Source organism: Cataglyphis hispanica, chromosome 8, assembly GCF_021464435.1.
Source record: "Cataglyphis hispanica isolate Lineage 1 chromosome 8, ULB_Chis1_1.0, whole genome shotgun sequence".
Classification (NCBI taxonomy): Eukaryota; Metazoa; Arthropoda; class Insecta; order Hymenoptera; family Formicidae; genus Cataglyphis; species Cataglyphis hispanica.
In genome coordinates, this window is record NC_065961.1 from 4,483,765 (window position 1) to 4,505,362 (window position 21,598).

The 21,598-nt window shown below is 29.3% G+C and overlaps 2 protein-coding genes and 1 pseudogene across 6 annotated transcripts in view; all 3 read left to right on the forward strand.

Moving 5' to 3' along the window:
* Positions 1-3,008, forward strand: part of LOC126851446 (helicase domino) — a 34,898-nt gene extending 31,890 nt beyond the window's left edge. For all 5 annotated transcript variants that reach the window (XM_050595418.1, XM_050595421.1, XM_050595419.1 and 2 more), the window contains one exon: positions 191-3,008. In XM_050595418.1, coding sequence (XP_050451375.1) covers positions 191-616 — 426 coding nt within the window. In that variant the 3' untranslated portion in view covers positions 617-3,008. The remainder of the gene's footprint in view (positions 1-190) is intronic.
* A 1,520-nt stretch (positions 3,009-4,528) lies between these two features.
* On the forward strand, positions 4,529-9,312 carry LOC126851475 (cytochrome P450 6k1-like; annotated as a pseudogene).
* Positions 9,313-9,907: 595 nt separating this feature from the next.
* On the forward strand, positions 9,908-21,590 carry LOC126851630 (uncharacterized). Its single transcript, XM_050595780.1, is given in 20 exon segments — positions 9,908-10,254; positions 10,548-11,119; positions 11,594-11,692; positions 11,695-11,742; positions 11,745-11,816; positions 12,205-12,479; positions 12,755-12,935; positions 13,566-13,731; positions 14,578-15,051; positions 15,182-15,417; positions 15,548-15,781; positions 15,959-16,245; positions 16,366-16,555; positions 16,896-17,043; positions 18,671-19,114; positions 19,245-19,483; positions 19,655-19,888; positions 20,056-20,342; positions 20,468-20,657; positions 21,007-21,590. Coding segments are annotated over 20 exon segments (4,593 nt in total). The 5' UTR covers positions 9,908-10,195; the 3' UTR covers positions 21,165-21,590.
* Positions 21,591-21,598: the final 8 nt, after the last annotated feature.

A 21,598-nucleotide genomic window follows, 5' to 3' on the forward strand; every position in this document is an offset into this window, starting at 1 on the left:
GAAAATTATATATCGTTGGAGATAATAGATTCTGATTATTATTAAAATTTCAGAAAAAGAGAAAATAAATATTAAATATTTTTTACATTCTGGAGCAAAAATTATATTTTGAAACGAGATATAATATCCAAGTGAGATCACTGAAACTTGTGAACGGATTAATTAAAATGATGTGACTTTATAATTGCAGGTTTCGACGGGACAAACAGCGTCTCAAGCTAATCCGATAGTATTGACTAAGTCGCAGCTGCCGACCCGCGTGATACCAGTCGCATCCGGATCCTTAAAACAGACAATACAGGTGGTAACTGCTAATAATGCGCAGTTGCGACAGGCTATGCCTATTCAAGGAAAACCGATTGCCAGTGCGGTAAGACGAAGTCCTGGTCCAGGTTCCAGCCCATGTCCAGGCCCAGGTGCCGCTACTGCCAGCTCTACCACCGGTGCGAGTGCTAGTCCTGGCGTAGGTGTCGCCTCTTCATCCGCCGTCCCAAGTCTGACTTCTTCGCCCGGTCTTAGTCAAGTGAGATTGCAAACCATAACGCATTCGCAACAAATGCAGAAACAGCAGACACAGCAGCAGCAACAGTCTCAACAGGAGACGCTACCAAAATAGCTTTGTACGATCGGACGACAATCCTTTAAATTGAATTGGGAAATTCAGAAAGTATATTGGTGTGTGTTTCGCACGTATCAAGAAATTTTGCAGATATTTGTGTTAAAGAGTTATCTTAAAACCTTTTTGCTTAGAATATACATAGAAAAAACAATTAGGTATATTAAAACAATTAGGAAATATTTTGCGATATCACGTGTGGTTATTAACAAAAAGAAAAATAGTAAATAAAAGTTTAATATTAATATTAAATAATATTAAATATTAATTAAAAGTTCTAAATAAAATATTTTTCAGTTTACCAATAGAAGCGAAGATTCAAATATACTAATACTCTATAATAGGCAAAGTAAAAAATATTAGTTTGCCAAGAATAAAATATTTGAATAATTTGGATTGATTATTAAGAGATAGAAAAAAATATATAAATGTTATTTTTTTAAAATAAATATTAATCTAGATATATATTAAGTTTCTGACTTTCTCGATTCAATTAAACATTGAACAGTTTCGAGTTTTTCTTTTTTTTCAATGTTATTATAATTTTAATATAGATGGGAATATGAAGTTTGATAATGATAGTAACATACATACAATTTAAAGCATTCCAAGATTTGCTGCAAACAACCATATTTTGATTACATTTTGTGCCACAATGCAAAAAATATACTATAAATGGGATGAGAAAATCAGCTTATATTCATACATCATTTTAACGTCGCTATTTTAATTTTGCCTTTGTAAAGAATTAATAATTAAAATTTTTAGGGTTTTTTTTTATAATACTTTAAAACAATGGCAAAATAGATAAATACTGAACGATGTTCAGTGCTGCAGAGCGTGAAAAAACTGATTTAAACAAAAGATCAAATAATTGCTTCAAAGAAAAGTGTTCATCAATTTCCAGCAATGTTGAATTATTATTACCCCACTCGGTGTGTACCTTTCTAATACTTTCTGACATATTGCTGCAATATTTCATACATTGCAGCAATGTATCAGAAATGTTATATGCTGAATGGAACGTTACGAAATTATAGAGTGCCTATTATTTTAAATTTAGAAGCACGTCGATACGATCCAAATGCTTATGATAATGAGTCAACTGAATGTTACTAAATCAAACTATCACATTTACATATTTTGGAACTTTACTTATTATGACACAAATGTGTCTATGTCGCGAAGATGAAAACATAAGGTTCTTTTACTTTGTTAAAAATTGTGTTTATTGTCATAAAAGGAAGTTTTTTGGAATTGTGAGCGAAAAGCATAAAGCGACGAGTAAATACAGCGAGAAATATTATTTACGAGGTTAAGAATTTAAATAATCTTAATTTTTATAGCAAAAAAATTTTATGGAGAGATTTAAAGAGTGAATCATCTAATTTTAAACAATTGTTTTTGACAATTATCTTTGTGAACAAAACTTATTAACGAGATCTTAATTTCTCTTCAAGTATTCTTATATGAAATTGAAGTTGTTAAGATTCTGCTTGTTGCCAATTACCTATAATCCGCTGGCGGAATCCATTCAATTTCTGTTCTGTAGGAAACGTTATAAAAACTGTTTTACATTATCGAATTAGATGATTCACTCTGTCTATTAAATACTCTCGATGTAAAATATTTAAAAATTCGATATTGTATATATTTTATAGAAGATAATGTTTGTGTGGCACATTCTCTTTCTCTCTCCTACATATATTCTCTAACAGATTATAGCGAAGAAAAATACTTAATATATCATCGACAAAATTATACGAAACAATTAATCCAAGCAATTTTCAAGAGATATTTAAAAATTATCTAAGGAGAAATCAGTCAGAAAATTAAGATGTCTCTTAGATGCTTAAAAAAGCTTGAAAAATTGAGCATTTTCTATACAAAATTCGAAAAGATTAGAATCTTTTGCAATATTTAAAAAGATTTAAAAAAAACTAAAATGTTCTTAAATGTCCCAAAACGTTCAAACATAAAAAAGCTTCTTTTTAAACTTTTATCTAAAAAACATTTATTCCTTATATTTGAGGAGCGCTTTTTTATTTAGATGAGATCTAAGAAATTAAAATGTTATTTGGACGTTTTTTGGAGAAAAACTTACGAAATTGTATCTCTGTATTTATGGTTGCATAGGATTTAGCGAAGTTACTCTGAGAATGCGATGTTTATACTAGAATCGTTATAAATAAAGTTGCACGCGATACGATACAGGGTTTCCATTTCGTTTATGTACAGTGCAAGCCATTTTAAATATAAACATATGAACGTCCTCAAAAGAAAAATTTGCGATGTTTGATTACATGATCAAACATGTAATGAGGCAGAAGAGGAGTAACTCTTCTCCCCCCCCCCCAAAAAAAAAAGTTTTATATCTTATAAAAAAAAACAAGCAAGTATTGCAATTAAATGTCCCTTTCTGTACGTTTGATTAAGAAGAAATATCTTATATATTTGAAGCGAAATTGACATGTTGAATCGATCTTCAATGTGTCATGATACCGTTTTCTTATAGTATTTTTTTTTTCTGTCAAGTACGGTACCCTGTACGTACGTGTGTACGTCATGTATATGTATATATGTATGTATAATTTGTGTATTATAAGTGCTGAAATAAATCTCATAAAGTAACGAAGCAGCTGGAAATGGTGATTACTTTTATTCTAAGTTTAAAAAATTATTAGCACTAACTCAGATTTTTTTATACGCATGAAGAACACGTTTAAAAATATTATTACATAAAAAAAGCACTTCGTAATTAATAATAAATTATAAAAAAATAAAGCTTTATAATACACATGAATATCTTACAAATCGTTAAATTTTAATTTCTTGAATATTTTGAAATAAAACTTGAAGATTAAATTTTATTGTAAAAGAATATAATTTAAATCTGATGAAATGTATTGTACGTATTCATCATGTATAATTTGAATCTTTCTGTATACATATACAAAAAAATTCAATGCATATATATCCTAGATAGCACGTCTAGATTTCATATACGTTTCCTAAAAGTATCTAATAGATTAGAAATTAAAATATCACATTCAACTCAACATCTAGATTAGAAATTAAAATCTAATCACATTTTACAAATTTTGTTTTTTTATTGATGAATTTAGTGAGATACTGTTAAATTCAATTTACAAAATATAAATTATAAAGTTTTAAATATATTTTTAAACGACTGAGTTTCAATTGGCCTTTCTTTGTTTATTATTTGATCTTTATGATTCGAGTTTTATTGAATTTTTTAATTTTATCGTTTAATTATAATTTTTTATATAATGAGCACATTACGATTCTCTGTTTTTAGAGATTTAAGGTCGATTCAGATATATCCGTGCCATATTTGTTTCACATCAGTTCCGTATCCGTTGATTTTCATTCAGATCATCAAGAAAGAGAGATGAATTTTAATCGAAGAACTTGCATTATAAAGCTATATATTATATAATATTTATTATGAAAATTTTATTGTTCTTGAATGTATAATATATCGTAATTATAGATTATATTTGAATGTATAATATAATGTATTATATAATATATAATGTATTATATATATATGATACTATTATCAGAATTGTAATACTAAAGATTTGAACAGTGACATCAAATTCGGGTTGCGCAACACATAAAATCAAGATAGAGAATATATATATATATATATATATATATATATATATATATATATATGAATTTTTTTGCAGTGTGTTAAGCGGGGAGCACACACTTTTGCATAAGCGCATAACCATAAACATAAAGAAATTAATTGGTACACAAATGTATGCATAAGAAAATCAATGTCCTTATGCCAATCAATTTCCTTATGCTTATTGTTATGCGCTTATGCAAAAGTGTGTGCTCCCACTTTATCTTCTATCTTGATTTTGTGTATTGCGTAACTCGAATCTGATGTCACTGTTCAAATTTTTAGTATTACAATTCTGATATGGTTTTAAGTACATAGTTCCTTGTTTTTCAGTCCTCTCTGCTCTTCTATGATTGATTTATAACGATTCCTATACCTCAGTTGTAAGTCTAAATCGGAAGAATAAATATACTAATCGCTGTGTGTGTTACTGATTCTTAATTATAAAATCAAAGCAATCAAGAATCTGCTAAAAGTAGTGTCTTCAAGAAATCTCAATGCATAGTAGTGGTACAAATACATCATGCTGATCAGTTTTACGTTGATTCTAATAATAATACTACAATTCTGGATATACGCACGGTGTGTATGGAGAAAAAGTTATCAAATTAGAAATTAAATTAATATTTAAAATGTTAAATTATATAATAATTATTCCCTTTTTAATTCAATTAGTTAATTTTTATTTATTAATCAAATATGTATTCAATAATTTTAACTATATCGAACCTTATTCCGAGATTTATTAAATCTCCAAATGTATTTATTAGTATTTGCATTTATAAATTTACTAAGTAAATTTTATTATTCCAAATATATTCAGTGCTTATAAAATATATATATTTATATTCCATTTTTGCTCTCTATCTTTCAGATATAAACTAAGCTATTGGAAACAACGTGGTGTCGAATCTATCACGAGCGATCTAATTTTCGGCAATTTCAAGGATGCCGTGCTCTTTCGTACCGCGCCGGGATGGCACATCGGTCAGCTGTATAAAGCGGCCCGTACAAACGCGCCCTTCGTCGGCTTTTACATTTTCCACAAGCCATGTCTATTATTGCGCGATCCAGACATTATAAAGCAATTTATGATCCGCGATTTCCATAATTTTTGTGACCGCCATTTTGCCGGTTCCAAACAGAAGGATAGTATCGGCATGAAGAATTTGTTTGGTCTGAAGAATCCGGCCTGGAAATATCTGCGAACCAAAATCACGCCGACGTTAACCAAGGGCAAGCTAAGACAGATGTTCCCGCTGATGATGGAGATCGGAGAACCAATGATGGATTATCTCAAACATTATCCAACGGATCACGACGACGTGAAACTGGTGGATGTCCAAGAACTCAGTTATAAGTACACGACCGATTTGATCGCTTCGATTGCACTCGGTACTAAGATGAACACATTCGATTATCCGAATGAGGAATTTTCAACCGCAGGTATTTTCTTTTAATTTAACAATATACAGATTAATAAAATCTAGTTAATAGCAAAAGCGGACCAAGTTAAGTAAAGGCAACTTTCCTTATCATACATACTAAGCATAAAACAATTCCTATCGTTGGTTTAGTGTTATATAATACTATGAGGAAAAATGAAAATTCTATTAAATAATATTATATTGTGAATACAAAAAATTTATGATATATGTATATATATATATATATATATATATATATATATATATATATATATATAATTTATTTAATTTTAATAAGTAAAGAAAATAAAAAATAAGTTTTAAAACTTTAAAGAACTATTTGTCTTAACGAATTTTTAAGAAATTATTATTTACTTGGCCTATTTTTATTTTGACATTTATGTCACCAAATGTCATCGACTAAAATTCTTATAGTGATGAAAAATTCTAAACATCGATTTATTTGTAATAACTTGAGGATGGTTTTACAGTTTACGAATTCTTCCATGGATTCAAGAGGATGTTTGCCCTCGTTGTGGTATTCTTTATACCTGAATTGATAGACCTAATTGGTACTAGAGTTCTTGTAAACTTTTCGTCCATAAAAAAATTTTCTGGAACGCTATAGAGACTCGTGAAAAACCGGTGAAAAACGAGGCGATTTTATTGACTCGCTACTCCAGTTAAAACATGGCAAGCAGAATACCGTTTTTAGTAAGTAGCTTTGAATCGTAATTTATTTTATTATCACGTTTTTATTCTAAAATATTCGGATATTCTTATTATAAAAAGTTAAAAGTAAAACATGTATTGATGTAATCTACTTTTTATATTGGTTGATAATCCATGGATTTATAATTTTAACAATATTTTATTATTATTATTAATTTTTATTGTAATATTTTTATGTGATTTATCATTTTACATTTTAATATATTCTTACATGACATATCTTAATTTTTCATATAATATTTATATATGATATTTTTATATAACGTTTATAATATTAAAGTTTATTAATAAAGTTAAGTTATCGTGTAAATGTGATAATGAAAAAACTGAATAATAAGAAAATAGTAAAAACTAAATATTTACCATAGAATTCGAAGGTGAAAATTTACTATACCAGTCCGGTACTTTCTTTTCGGGCTTTGAATCGAGTTCTACCTGCATGTCTTTCACGTTATTGGAATTGGCGAAACATTCCAAGTATCAGGAGCTAGCCAGACAAGATATTAACCGGGCAATCGATAAACACGGTTGGACATACGAAGCGTTCCAGGACATGAAGTATCTCGATCAGACAATAGCCGAGAGTTTAAGACTGCATCCGCCCGTATCAACAATTGACAGATACACTCGTGAAAATTACAAGGTAAATTTGAAAAAATTGATTATAAAAATTACAAAAATCTGATTTCGCAAAATATGTAAGCTTATCCGGAAAGGATTCTGAAAAGTTTTTAAATAATATATATGATAATCTTTTAAGAAATTTTTATGTACTTGAAGATTTTGGATATATTGATAACTTGAAAATAATGTATAACTAAAGTAGTTTCGTTTCTTATAAAATTTACTAAAAAATTTAATGCCTTGCCCATTAATGAATATAATTAAATATTAATAAAAATATGTGTAAAATTTCAGATTCCTAATACTGATATTGTTATCGAGAAAGGAACGCCAATATTCGTCTCTTTATACGGACTCGGAGCAGATCCCAAGTTCTGGAATGAACCCGAAGTATACAACCCCGATAGATTCACCGAAAATAATCATATCACTGACGCCTACATCCCGTTCGGAATTGGTCCCAGGATGTGTGTAGGTAGGTATGATAGTGTAGAATATATAGTAGTTTATTCTAATTATTCTAAAAACATACTCTCACGCGAAAAATCAAAATTAATATACAAAGAAATTTAAAAAATATTTTAATTCTCCCTCTCTAGAAAAGGTATATTATTGACATATTCAATAATAAAACAAAATATCTTCTATGCATGAATAAAAAAACCAGCAGAAATTTTCCAGAGATTATTAACTACATATTGCGTATTTATTATATGACGTGCGTACCATTTATAATAATTCATAATAATTTAGCATGCAAGAGTAATTGCATTACATTTCATATGTTATACTCCAATAAATTTCATGTGTTTTGAATGACCAATTTTAAAGTACTTCGAATATTTTTTATGGAGATAGTTATGTAATTTGTTTATTATTCATTAATATATAATTTTTAAAAACAAATTCATTAATTATGTCCTCAAAAATAACCAATATGTTTTAAAATTAGATCTAATAATTCAAAAAAAAAAAATTGAACATTCAAAGAATTGTCTAACTTAAGCGGCCAACTTAAATATTTTAATTAAAAGTTAAAAAAAAGTTTAAAATACTTTCTTGCGAAAAATCAAAAATAATATACAAAGAAATTTTAAAAATATTTTAATAATATAAAAAGCAATAATATTAATAATAAAAACTGAAAAATCAATGAATCTTCAAATTGTTATTAAAATTGATATTAAAGCATATAAAGTCTTAATATTTTCTTGATTATATAATCTATTATCGTCCTTGTGATCAATAAAAAATATATGCTCATGATTAATTATCGATATTAAAAAAGCGAATTAAAAACGCCACACAATCGGGAATAATTATATAATTATAATTATATAACATATAATGATTTGCTAAAAACATGATCGGTGCAAAGATAATTCAAGATAAAGAAATAAAAATTTGAACATACATGATCAATTGGTTGTGTTATTTCCAAAAAAATATATAAACTTAGATATTATAATTTTTTCAAAATTTCTTTATTAAAGAGAAAATTAAATAAGATTTTATCTTATTTGAATTTTTGTTTGATATCTTCTATCTGAGACACGAAAATTATCATATTGATTATGATTTTATAAAATCGTTTTAATATTAAAATCAATCTTTTATCGATTTACAGGAATGAAAGTCGGCCGATTGCACGCTAAAATTGTTTTGACGTTTCTTCTGCGCGATTACGAGATATGGCAAACCAAAAATAATGAAATTTTTCTGGATCCACGATCAACGTTCACGGCCGCCGGTAATGGAATTAATCTGCACTTCAGAAAGATCGTAACGCATGCGTCAAATTAAACAATTCTTTATTTAAGTTAAAAATAAGAACTGCAAAATGTTAATCGATAAATCTCTTTTCCCTGCGTTCATTATGCAATGAAATTAATATTAATTTGAAGATTACTAGATGCTAAAACTGAATAATACGTTATACTAGTAAATATAATCAGCATGCCATTATCGACATTATTATGCCGATACAAATATGCATATGTCGAAATATATTTAACGAGTGAATGTGAATTAAAAAAAGGTTATCTTCATAGCAACACGTCTGACACGAATACTGATGAATGTTTCATTGTGAGCACATTACTTCTCCTTCCTTTTTCTTCTCTCACTATCCACATATATTGTGCTATTATGTGCATATATCGAATCTATTGAATAGAATATATATAGGATGTCGAAAAATTTCAATATAGAAACCTCGTAGGAAAACCTTAATAGAAAAATTTGCAAAAAATTAATCGAGATGTGCGTTTCTTATCATTTTCTAAGTAGAACTCAAAGTTTAGCTAATTGGGAGTTGCGATTAAATCGTTCGTTTATTTCTGTTACAAGGATTTTATACAACACTTAGTACATCAGAGAAAAATACTTTTATCATTAACCATGAATGATAAATGACTAGGCACAGAGCTGCCTAATCATCGCACACTATGCGTATAAATTTATTCCCAGTTTTCCACAGCATTTGAAGCAAATCATACGCAAAATTGATACAGAGCATTTTCCTTTATCGATTTTTTAATATAATTTATAGAAAATTTTATACAAATTTTATAACAATTAAAACAGAATCTCATACAGAGAAAATTTTTAAACAATTCACGCGTTTTATAATTTAAATCAAGTTTTATACGAGTAACTGCCCAGGAAAAGTGTGTTAAGCGGGGAGCACACACTTTTGCATAAGCGCATAATCATAAACATAAAGTAATTGATTGGTACACAAATGTATGCATAAGAAAATCAATGTCCTTATGCCAATCAATTTCCTTATGCTTATTGTTATGCGCTTATGCAAAAGTGTGTGCTCCCCACTTTATCTTCTCTATCTTGATTTTGTGTATTGCGTAACTCGAATCTGATGTCACTGTTCAAATTTTTAGTATTACAATTCTGATATGGTTTTAAGTACATAGTTCCTTGTTTTTCAGTCCTCTCTGCTCTTCTATGATTGATTTATAACGATTCCTATACCTCAGTTGTAAGTCTAAATCGGAAGAATAAATATACTAATCGCTGTGTGTGTTACTGATTCTTAATTATAAAATCAAAGCAATCAAGAATCTGCTAAAAGTAGTGTCTTCAAGAAATCTCAATGCATAGTAGTGGTACAAATACATCATGCTGATCAGTTTTACGTTGATTCTAATAATAATACTACAATTCTGGATATACGCACGGTGTGTATGGAGAAAAGTTATCAAATTAGAAATTAAATTAATATTTAAAATGTTAAATTATATAATAATTATTCCCTTTTTTTAATTCAATTAGTTAATTTTTATTTATTAATCAAATATGTATTCAATAATTTTAACTATATCGAACCTTATTCCGGGATTTATTAAATCTCCAAATGTATTTATTAGTATTTGCATTTATAAATTTACTAAGTAATTTTTATTATTCCAAATATATTCAGTGCTTATAAAATATATATATTTATATTCCATTTTTGCTCTCTATCTTTCAGATATAAACTAAGCTATTGGAAACAACGTGGTGTCGAATCTATCACGAGCGATCTAATTTTCGGCAATTTCAAGGATGCCGTGCTCTTTCGTACCGCGCCGGGATGGCACATCGGTCAGCTGTATAAAGCGGCCCGTACAAACGCGCCCTTCGTCGGCTTTTACATTTTCCACAAGCCATGTCTATTATTGCGCGATCCAGACATTATAAAGCAATTTATGATCCGCGATTTCCATAATTTTTGTGACCGCCATTTTGCCGGTTCCAAACAGAAGGATAGTATCGGCATGAAGAATTTGTTTGGTCTGAAGAATCCGGCCTGGAAATATCTGCGAACCAAAATCACGCCGACGTTAACCAAGGGCAAGCTAAGACAGATGTTCCCGCTGATGATGGAGATCGGAGAACCAATGATGGATTATCTCAAACATTATCCAACGGATCACGACGACGTGAAACTGGTGGATGTCCAAGAACTCAGTTATAAGTACACGACCGATTTGATCGCTTCGATTGCACTCGGTACTAAGATGAACACATTCGATTATCCGAATGAGGAATTTTCAACCGCAGGTATTTTCTTTTAATTTAACAATATACAGATTAATAAAATCTAGTTAATAGCAAAAGCGGACCAAGTTAAGTAAAGGCAACTTTCCTTATCATACATACTAAGCATAAAAACAATTCCTATCGTTGGTTTAGTGTTATATGATACTATGAGGAAAAATGAAAATTCTATTAAATAATATTATATTGTGAATACAAAAAAATTTATGATATATGTATATATATATATATATATATATATATATATATATATATATATATATAATTTATTTAATTTTAATAAGTAAAGAAAATAAAAAATAAGTTTTAAAACTTTAAAGAACTATTTGTCTTAACGAATTTTTAAGAAATTATTATTTACTTGGTCTATTTTTATTTTGACATTTATGTCACCAAATGTCATCGACTAAAATTCTTATAGTGATGAAAAATTCTAAACATCGATTTATTTGTAATAACTTGAGGATGGTTTTACAGTTTACGAATTCTTCCATGGATTCAAGAGGATGTTTGCCCTCGTTGTGGTATTCTTTATACCTGAATTGATAGACCTAATTGGTACTAGAGTTCTTGTAAACTTTTCGTCCATAAAAAAATTTTCTGGAACGCTATAGAGACTCGTGAAAAACCGGTGAAAAACGAGGCGATTTTATTGACTCGCTACTCCAGTTAAAACATGGCAAGCAGAATACCGTTTTTAGTAAGTAGCTTTGAATCGTAATTTATTTTATTATCACGTTTTTATTCTAAAATATTCGGATATTCTTATTATAAAAAAGTTAAAAGTAAAACATGTATTGATGTAATCTACTTTTTATATTGGTTGATAATCCATGGATTTATAATTTTAACAATATTTTATTATTATTATTAATTTTTTATTGTAATATTTTTATGTGATTTATCATTTTTACATTTTAATATATTCTTACATGACATATCTTAATTTTTCATATAATATTTATATATGATATTTTTATATAACGTTTATAATATTAAAGTTTATTAATAAAGTTAAGTTATCGTGTAAATGTGATAATGAAAAAACTGAATAATAAGAAAATAGTAAAACTAAATATTTACCATAGAATTCGAAGGTGAAAATTTACTATACCAGTCCGGTACTTTCTTTTCGGGCTTTGAATCGAGTTCTACCTGCATGTCTTTCACGTTATTGGAATTGGCGAAACATTCCAAGTATCAGGAGCTAGCCAGACAAGATATTAACCGGGCAATCGATAAACACGGTTGGACATACGAAGCGTTCCAGGACATGAAGTATCTCGATCAGACAATAGCCGAGAGTTTAAGACTGCATCCGCCCGTATCAACAATTGACAGATACACTCGTGAAAATTACAAGGTAAATTTGAAAAAATTGATTATAAAAATTACAAAAATCTGATTTCGCAAAATATGTAAGCTTATCCGGAAAGGATTCTGAAAAGTTTTTAAATAATATATATGATAATCTTTTAAGAAATTTTTATGTACTTGAAGATTTTGGATATATTGATAACTTGAAAATAATGTATAACTAAAGTAGTTTCGTTTCTTATAAAATTTACTAAAAAATTTAATGCCTTGCCCATTAATGAATATAATTAAATATTAATAAAAATATGTGTAAAATTTCAGATTCCTAATACTGATATTGTTATCGAGAAAGGAACGCCAATATTCGTCTCTTTATACGGACTCGGAGCAGATCCCAAGTTCTGGAATGAACCCGAAGTATACAACCCCGATAGATTCACCGAAAATAATCATATCACTGACGCCTACATCCCGTTCGGAATTGGTCCCAGGATGTGTGTAGGTAGGTATGATAGTGTAGAATATATAGTAGTTTATTCTAACTATTCTAAAAACATACTCTCACGCGAAAAATCAAAATTAATATACAAAGAAATTTTAAAAATATTTTAATAATATAAAAAGCAATAATATTAATAATAAAAACTGAAAAATCAATGAATCTTCAAATTGTTATTAAAATTGATATTAAAGCATATAAAGTCTTAATATTTTCTTGATTATATAATCTATTATCGTCCTTGTGATCAATAAAAAATATATGCTCATGATTAATTATCGATATTAAAAAAGCGAATTAAAAACGCCACACAATCGGGAATAATTATATAATTATAATTATATAACATATAATGATTTGCTAAAAACATGATCGGTGCAAAGATAATTCAAGATAAAGAAATAAAAAATTTGAACATACATGATCAATTGGTTGTGTTATTTCCAAAAAAATATATAAACTTAGATATTATAATTTTTTCAAAATTTCTTTATTAAAGAGAAAATTAAATAAGATTTTATCTTATTTGAATTTTTGTTTGATATCTTCTATCTGAGACACGAAAATTATCATATTGATTATGATTTTATAAAATCGTTTTAATATTAAAATCAATCTTTTATCGATTTACAGGAATGAAAGTCGGCCGATTGCACGCTAAAATTGTTTTGACGTTTCTTCTGCGCGATTACGAGATATGGCAAACCAAAAATAATGAAATTTTTCTGGATCCACGATCAACGTTCACGGCCGCCGGTAATGGAATTAATCTGCACTTCAGAAAGATCGTAACGCATGCGTCAAATTAAACAATTCTTTATTTAAGTTAAAAATAAGAACTGCAAAATGTTAATCGATAAATCTCTTTTCCCTGCGTTCATTATGCAATGAAATTACTATTAATTTGAAGATTACTAGATGCTAAAACTGAATAATACGTTATACTAGTAAATATAATCAGCATGCCATTATCGACATTATTATGCCGATACAAATATGCATATGTCGAAATATATTTAACGAGTGACTGTGAATTAAAAAAAGGTTATCTTCATAGCAACACGTCTGACACGAATACTGATGAATGTTTCATTGTGAGCACATTACTTCTCCTTCCTTTTTCTTCTCTCACTATCCACATATATTGTGCTATTATGTGCATATATCGAATCTATTGAATAGAATATATATAGGATGTCGAAAAATTTCAATATAGAAACCTCGTAGGAAAACCTTAATAGAAAAATTTGCAAAAAATTAATCGAGATGTGCGTTTCTTATAATTTTCTAAGTAGAATTCAAAGTTTAGCTAATTAGAAGTTGCGATTGAATCGTTCGTTTATTTCTGTTACAATGATTTTATACGACACTTAGTACATCAGAGAAAAACACTTTTATCATTAACTATGATTGATAAATGACTAGGCACAGAGCTGCCTAGTCATCGCACACTATGCGTATAAATTTATTCCCAGTTTTCCACAGCATTTGAAGCAAATCATACGCAAAATTGATACAGAGCATTTTCCTTTATCGATTTTTTAATATAATTTATAGAAAATTTTATACAAATTTTATAACAATTAAAACAGAATCTCATACAGAGAAAATTTTTAAACAATTCACGCGTTTTATAATTTAAATCAAGTTTTATACGAGTAACTGCCCAGGAAAAAAGATTCTTCGAGGAAGATTTGTACAAAATGGCGATATTGACTGATTGCGTTTTTTTGGATATATTCTTGGTATTCTTCTCACTTTTCGCAACGCTTTACTTATGGCTAAAGTGGAAACACTCCTATTGGCAAAGACGTAGCGTACGCACATTACCTGCACATTGGTTTTTCGGTCACTTTAAGGACGCGATACTTATGCGTAAACCAGCGGGAGTGGTCCTCGGCGAGTTGCATCGACAAGCCGCAGATGAGGATGATATAATCGGAATCTATATCCTACACAAACCATTCCTACTGGTGAGAAATCCAGAATTGATCAAGCAAATTATGATCAAGGACTTTCATTTATTCCCGAATCATCATTTCGAGGGCAGAAGTAACTCCGACAATGTTGGCAAATGGAGTCTCTTCACTATCAAGAATCCTGAATGGAGGCAATTGAGGTAATTGATTTGCGTATTTAGGTTGATTCAACATATTTAATTTTTTATCCCGCTGATTTATTTGTATTAAATTATTCTTATATTTATTTTATTTTCTAATATATATAATTATCAAGAGACTCTGCTTCAGGACAAAAATGTCACCGGTGTTTACGAGCGGTAAATTGAAGAATCTCTTCTTACTTATGCAAGAGGCAGGGGAGATGATGAGGGAGCATCTTCATGATAAATTCGTGGACGACTCCAAGATGTCGATATCTATCAAAGATACGTTTTACAAATATACTACCATTGTGATATCCTCCTTGGCGTTTGGGATTCGGACGAACTGTTTCGACACACCGGCGCCGGAATTTTTCGTAAACTGTAAGTAATTTATAAAAATTAAAGTGAGCTTTATAAAGATATAATTAATCAATGAGATGTTTATTATTCTATTTAATACGATTTTAACGTTATTTTAATGAATATTCCTTTTGTTCTTTCGCTTATATAGCATGTAAGGCATTTCAACCAACCTTTGTGAGGACCTTTAAATTCTTTTTCCTATTCTTTATGCCGGATATTGGAAAATATCTGGGTCTTAAAATGCTCGGTGATTACACGGATTATTTTCGTAAGGTCTTTTGGGATTCTATGGACAAAAGGAGCGTCACGAAGACGAAACGAGGAGATCTGATCGATTCTCTTTTGCAATTAAAAAATGAAAATAAAGACGATACTCATTTCCGTGAGTATTCAAGTATTGGACACATTCATTAATAATATTATAATTAATAATATTAAATGTTAAAAACATCGCGATTTAATTTTGAATTTATGGAATAAATAAATTCAAAATTAAAACTGGCAAGATAAAGGACTTCCACGCTCTTTTCATTTTAAATATAAATAAGTGTCTTCTCAGGATTCGAGGGGGATGTCCTTCTTGCTCAAGCGGCGATTTTCTTCGCGGCTGGTCGCGAGACTAGTATTACCACCATGACATACACTCTTTGTGAATTGGCCAAACATCTGGAAATGCAGAAACGTGTGAGAGAAGAGATTCTTGAGAAAATCCAGACTGCGAATGGCGTCACGTATGAAGCGGTTCATAATATGAAATATCTACAGCAAGTGATAAACGAAACGCTAAGACTCTATCCACCTGCGCCAGTTCTGGATAGATCTTCTTTAGAGGATTACACAATACAAGTATTGTACATTATATATTATATTATATCTCGCCTATTCTTTTTTCAATAATAGATTCTTTAGCCAAATCAACATGTCGATACGGAGAATAATAGCTCAATTGACAAACATAAATTATAGTTACCTAATACGAAGATAACTATCGAGAAAGGAACACCAGTATACGTTGCATTACGTGGCATTCAGAGCGACCCAAGATTCTATTCGGATCCTAAGCGTTTCGATCCTGAACGATTCAACGACGAGAGAAAGAACGAGATTGTACCTTGTACCTTCCTGCCATTCGGCGAGGGTCCGCGAAATTGTATAGGTTGGTAAATCATAAGCTAAAAATAGATTTGAGATGAATTCGATGGAATGTAGAATTTACTAGAGCAAATATTTTTCGACATTTATCAAATGATTTATTTTATCTATTATTTCTGCAAAACATAAAAGTGATAAGAAAAATATACTTATTATTAAATTTCTTTTTTAACTTTTGACAATCAATTTTTTAATATTATTTATAAAATAATATATATTAAATCTCTATTGGCGAATTATTTAATCATATATTGTGTATGCTGTGACAAAAAAAATCTGAATCCGCCTTTCCATTAAAAATTCTCAATTTTCTCCAGATTAATAATGTTCTGTTTGATTATTAGGTATGCGACTGGGAATTTTACAAACCACCGTAGGATTAATAGCGATTCTACGCGACTACGAGGTTTCGATGAATCCTTCGTGGATGTCCATTATGGATCCGCGAAACGTGTTCACTTCCCCGCCTACAGGATTCCTGCTGGATTTAAAAAAGATATAAAATTGGTATTTATATTATATCATACAAGTTAATCATATTTTACTCTTGGTTAAAAAATATATCATTTGATATGTTTTTTTTTTTTCGATTTTTTTGAATCTAATCCAGAGAATTTTTTTTACTGAAAAAAGTCATTGAAAATATTTGGATCGAAAGATATACGTGGGGGTGCAAGTCTTCTTGCTGTAATAAAAAATCTAAATAAACTTATTTTATATAGTTTGCATAATAATTGCATTAATAATATATATACAATTTTATTAATTCTAACAATATATTCTTTTCACTTCCTGTGAAAAATAAAAATTTTTAACAATGTTTTTTTACAAAATAATTAAAAAGATGAAAATTAAATATAAGATATAAATGTAATCAAAGCAAAAACAAATACAATTAAATGAAGATAAATATAAATGAATAAAATATATGAATATACATATAAATGAATCTACCAAGTCACTTTATTAAAAAAAAAAATCTTTATTTCAGCTAATTGTCGTTAAGGTATCAATTAAGTTTATATCCATTGAATTCGTTATATGCACTATTTATATTATATATATATGTATATATATATATATATATATATATATATATATATATATATAATAAATGTATATAAATTCTATTATATAGGATGAGTCCAAATCGGCCAGACTTTGAGATTTCATAGGAAATTCAATTCTGAACAAAACATTTTCTATTAACATGAGCCGAAAAATGCTTTTTTAAAAAGTTAGAAAAGCTTTGAAATCATAGTTATTTTACATTTTTACAAATATCATAACAAATAAGGATTTTTCAAGAAGAAATACCGAAATTGTATAGAAGTTAATGTCATTCTGCAATAAGATTAATAATTTGAAGATCCCTGGACATTAAAAACAAATAACACATCATAATAAGTATAATAAGCATGCCATTGCCGACACATCATGTCATGTGATATAAATATGCACATGTAACGAGTGAACTAAAAAGAGATGCCTTTATATTACAGCAATACATTTGACACGCTGATGAATGTTTCGTTGTTAATATATTTTTCCCCCTACTATTTTGTGTCGGATGCTTTTTTTTCCTCCTATCTACATAGTATCAACTGCGTATATCTAATCTATCAAATATATATAGGATATCAAAAAGTTTCAATACAGAAACCTTAGGGTAGAAGAACTTGCAAAGAATTAATCAAAATGTGCGCATAATTTCTTATTCTATTTTCGAAGTAGAGCTCAAAGTTTGGTCAATCATGAATTGTGATTAAATCCTCCGCTCATTTCTGCTACAATAATATTTTATAATTTTATACGACACCTAGTATAGCAGAAAAAAACATGATTAACATCATTGATATTGATAAATGACTCGGCAGAGAACTTCAATGATATACTGTACATATAAATTTATTCCCACAGTTTTACACAGTATCTGAATCGATTTATACGTAAAATTGACATGGAGTATTTTTTTTATCGATTTTTTTCATATAATTTATAGTTCCAAACAAATTTTGTAACAATTACAACAGAATCTTATGCGGAGAAAAGTTTTAGACAAAATTCACGCAAAGTTTTATAATTTAAACCAAGTTTTATACGAATAAATCTCCAGCAGAAGAGCTTCTCCGAGAGATTTGCGCAAAATGGCGATATTGACTAACTGCGTTCTTTTGGATACGCTTTTGGTATTCTCGTCACTTTTCGCGACGCTTTACTTATGGCTAAAGTGGAAACACTCCTATTGGCAAAGACGTGGCGTTCGCACGTTACCTGCACATTGGTTCTTCGGTCATTTTAAGGACGCGATACTTATGCGTAAACCAGCGGGAGTGGTCCTCGGCGAGTTGCATCGACAAGCCGCAGATGAGGATGATATAATCGGAATCTACATCCTACACAAACCATTCCTACTGGTGAGAAATCCAGAATTGATCAAGCAAATTATGATCAAGGACTTTCATTTATTCCCGAATCATCATTTCGAGGGCAGAAGTAACTCCGACAATGTTGGCAAATGGAGTCTCTTCACTATCAAGAATCCTGAATGGAGGCAATTGAGGTAATTGATTTGCGTACTTAGGTTGATTCAACATATTTAATTTTTTATCCCGCTGATTTATTTGTTTTAAATTATTCTTATATTTATTTTATTTTCTAATATATATAATTATCAAGATACTCTGCTTCAGGACAAAAATGTCACCGGTGTTTACGAGCGGCAAATTGAAGAATCTCTTTTTACTTATGCAAGAAGCAGGAGAGATGATGAGGGAACATCTGCGTGAGCAGTTTGCGAACGACTCCAAGATTAGGTCGATACCTATCAAGGAGACGTTCTACAAATATACCACTATTGTGATATCCTCCATGGCGTTTGGGATTCGAACGAACTGTTTCGACACACCGGCGCCGGAATTTTTCGTAAACTGTAATTAAATATAAAAATATTAAAGCGGACACGACTTTATGAAGAGACAATTAATCAATGAATTGAAAACGCATATATACTAAGTTTAAAAATATTATATGATATGCATTATATCATTTTATTTGCGATTTTATCGTAATGCATTTCTTTTTTGTTCTTTCATTAATATAGCACGTAATGCATTTCAACCAACCTTCTTGAGGACCTTGCAATTCTTTTTCCTATTCTTTATGCCGGATATTGGAAAGTATCTGGGTCTTAAAATGCTCGGTGATTACACAGATTATTTTCGTAAGGTCTTTTGGGATTCTATGGACAATAGGAGTGTCACGAAGACGAAACGGGGAGATCTGATCGATTCTCTTTTGCAATTGAAAAATGAAAATACAGACGATACTCATTTCCGTAAGTATTCAACTATTATATATATTCGACGTTAATCAATTATATTGAACATTTAAAAAATCGTGATCTAATTTTCGTTTAAAATAAATAAATCCAAAATTAAAACTGGCGAGAACCGCTAGGCTCTTCTTATTATATCGTATTTTAAGTGTAAAGAATTTTCTTAGGATTTGAAGGGGATGTCCTTCTTGCTCAAGCGGCGATCTTCTTCGTGGCTGGTCGTGAAACTAGTATTACCACCATGACCTATGCTCTCTGCGAATTGGCCAAACATCCGGAAATGCAGAAACGTGTGAGAGAAGAGATTCTTGAGAAGATTCAGACCGCGAATGGTGTCACATATGAAGCGGTTCATAATATGAAATATCTACATCAAGTGATAAACGAGACTCTAAGACTCTATCCATCTGCGCCAATTCTGGATAGATCTTCTTTAGAGGATTACACGATACAAGTAACTATATGTTATACATTATACGCACTTAAATCGCCCACCTTTTTTTCCAATAATAGATTTTTTAGCCAAATTAAAGTGTTGATACGGAGAATAAGAGCTCAATTGACAAACATAAATTACAGTTACCTAATACGAAAATAACTATCGAGAAAGGAACACCGGTATATGTTGCATTACGTGGTATTCAGAGCGATCCCAGATTCTATACGGAACCTAAGCGTTTCGATCCTGAACGGTTCAACGATGAGAGAAAGAACGAGATTGTACCTTGTACCTTCTTGCCATTCGGCGAGGGCCCGCGAAATTGTATAGGTTGGTAAATCGTAAACTAAAGATAGATTTGGAATGAATTCGATGGAATGTAGAATTTGCTAGAGCAAATATTTTTCGACATTTATCAGATTATCTATTTTATCTATTATTTCTGCAAAACATAAAAGCGATAAGAAAAATATACTTATTATTAAATTTCTTTTTTAACTTTTGACAATCAAATTTTTAGTATTGTTTCTAAAAAGATATATATATATGAAGAGATCTCTATTAGCGAATTATTTAATCACATATTGTGAATGCTATTACAAAAAAAAAATCTGTATCCACTGCCCTTTTATTAAAAATTCTCAATCTTCTCCAGATTGATATTTTATTTGATCATTAGGTATGCGACTGGGAATTTTACAAACTGCTGTGGGATTAATAGCGATTCTACGCGATTACGAGATTTCGTTAAATTCTTCGTGGATGTCTATCGTGGATCCGCGGAATGTGTTCTTATCCCCGCCTACAGGATTCCTGCTGGATTTAAAAAAGATATAAAATAGGTATTTATATTATACTATACAAGTTTACTATATTTTAATCTTATAATTGTTTTAAAAACATATTTTATGTTTTTCTTTTTTCGATATTGAATTTAATTCAGAAAATTTGTTTTATTGAAAAAAAAAATCATTGGAAATATTTTGATCGAAAGATATACATAGTGCAAGTATACTTGCTGTAATCAAAAATCTAAAAAAAATTGTTTTATATAGTTTGTATAATAATTGCATTAATAATATATATACAATTTTATTAATTCTAACAATATATTCTTTTCACTTCCTGTGAAAAATAAAAATTTTTAACAATGTTTTTTTTACAAAATAAAAAAAGATGAAAATTAAATATGTAAGACATAAATGTAATCAATGTAATAAAAATAAAATATAAATAAATATACATAAATATAAATAAATAAAATATATGAA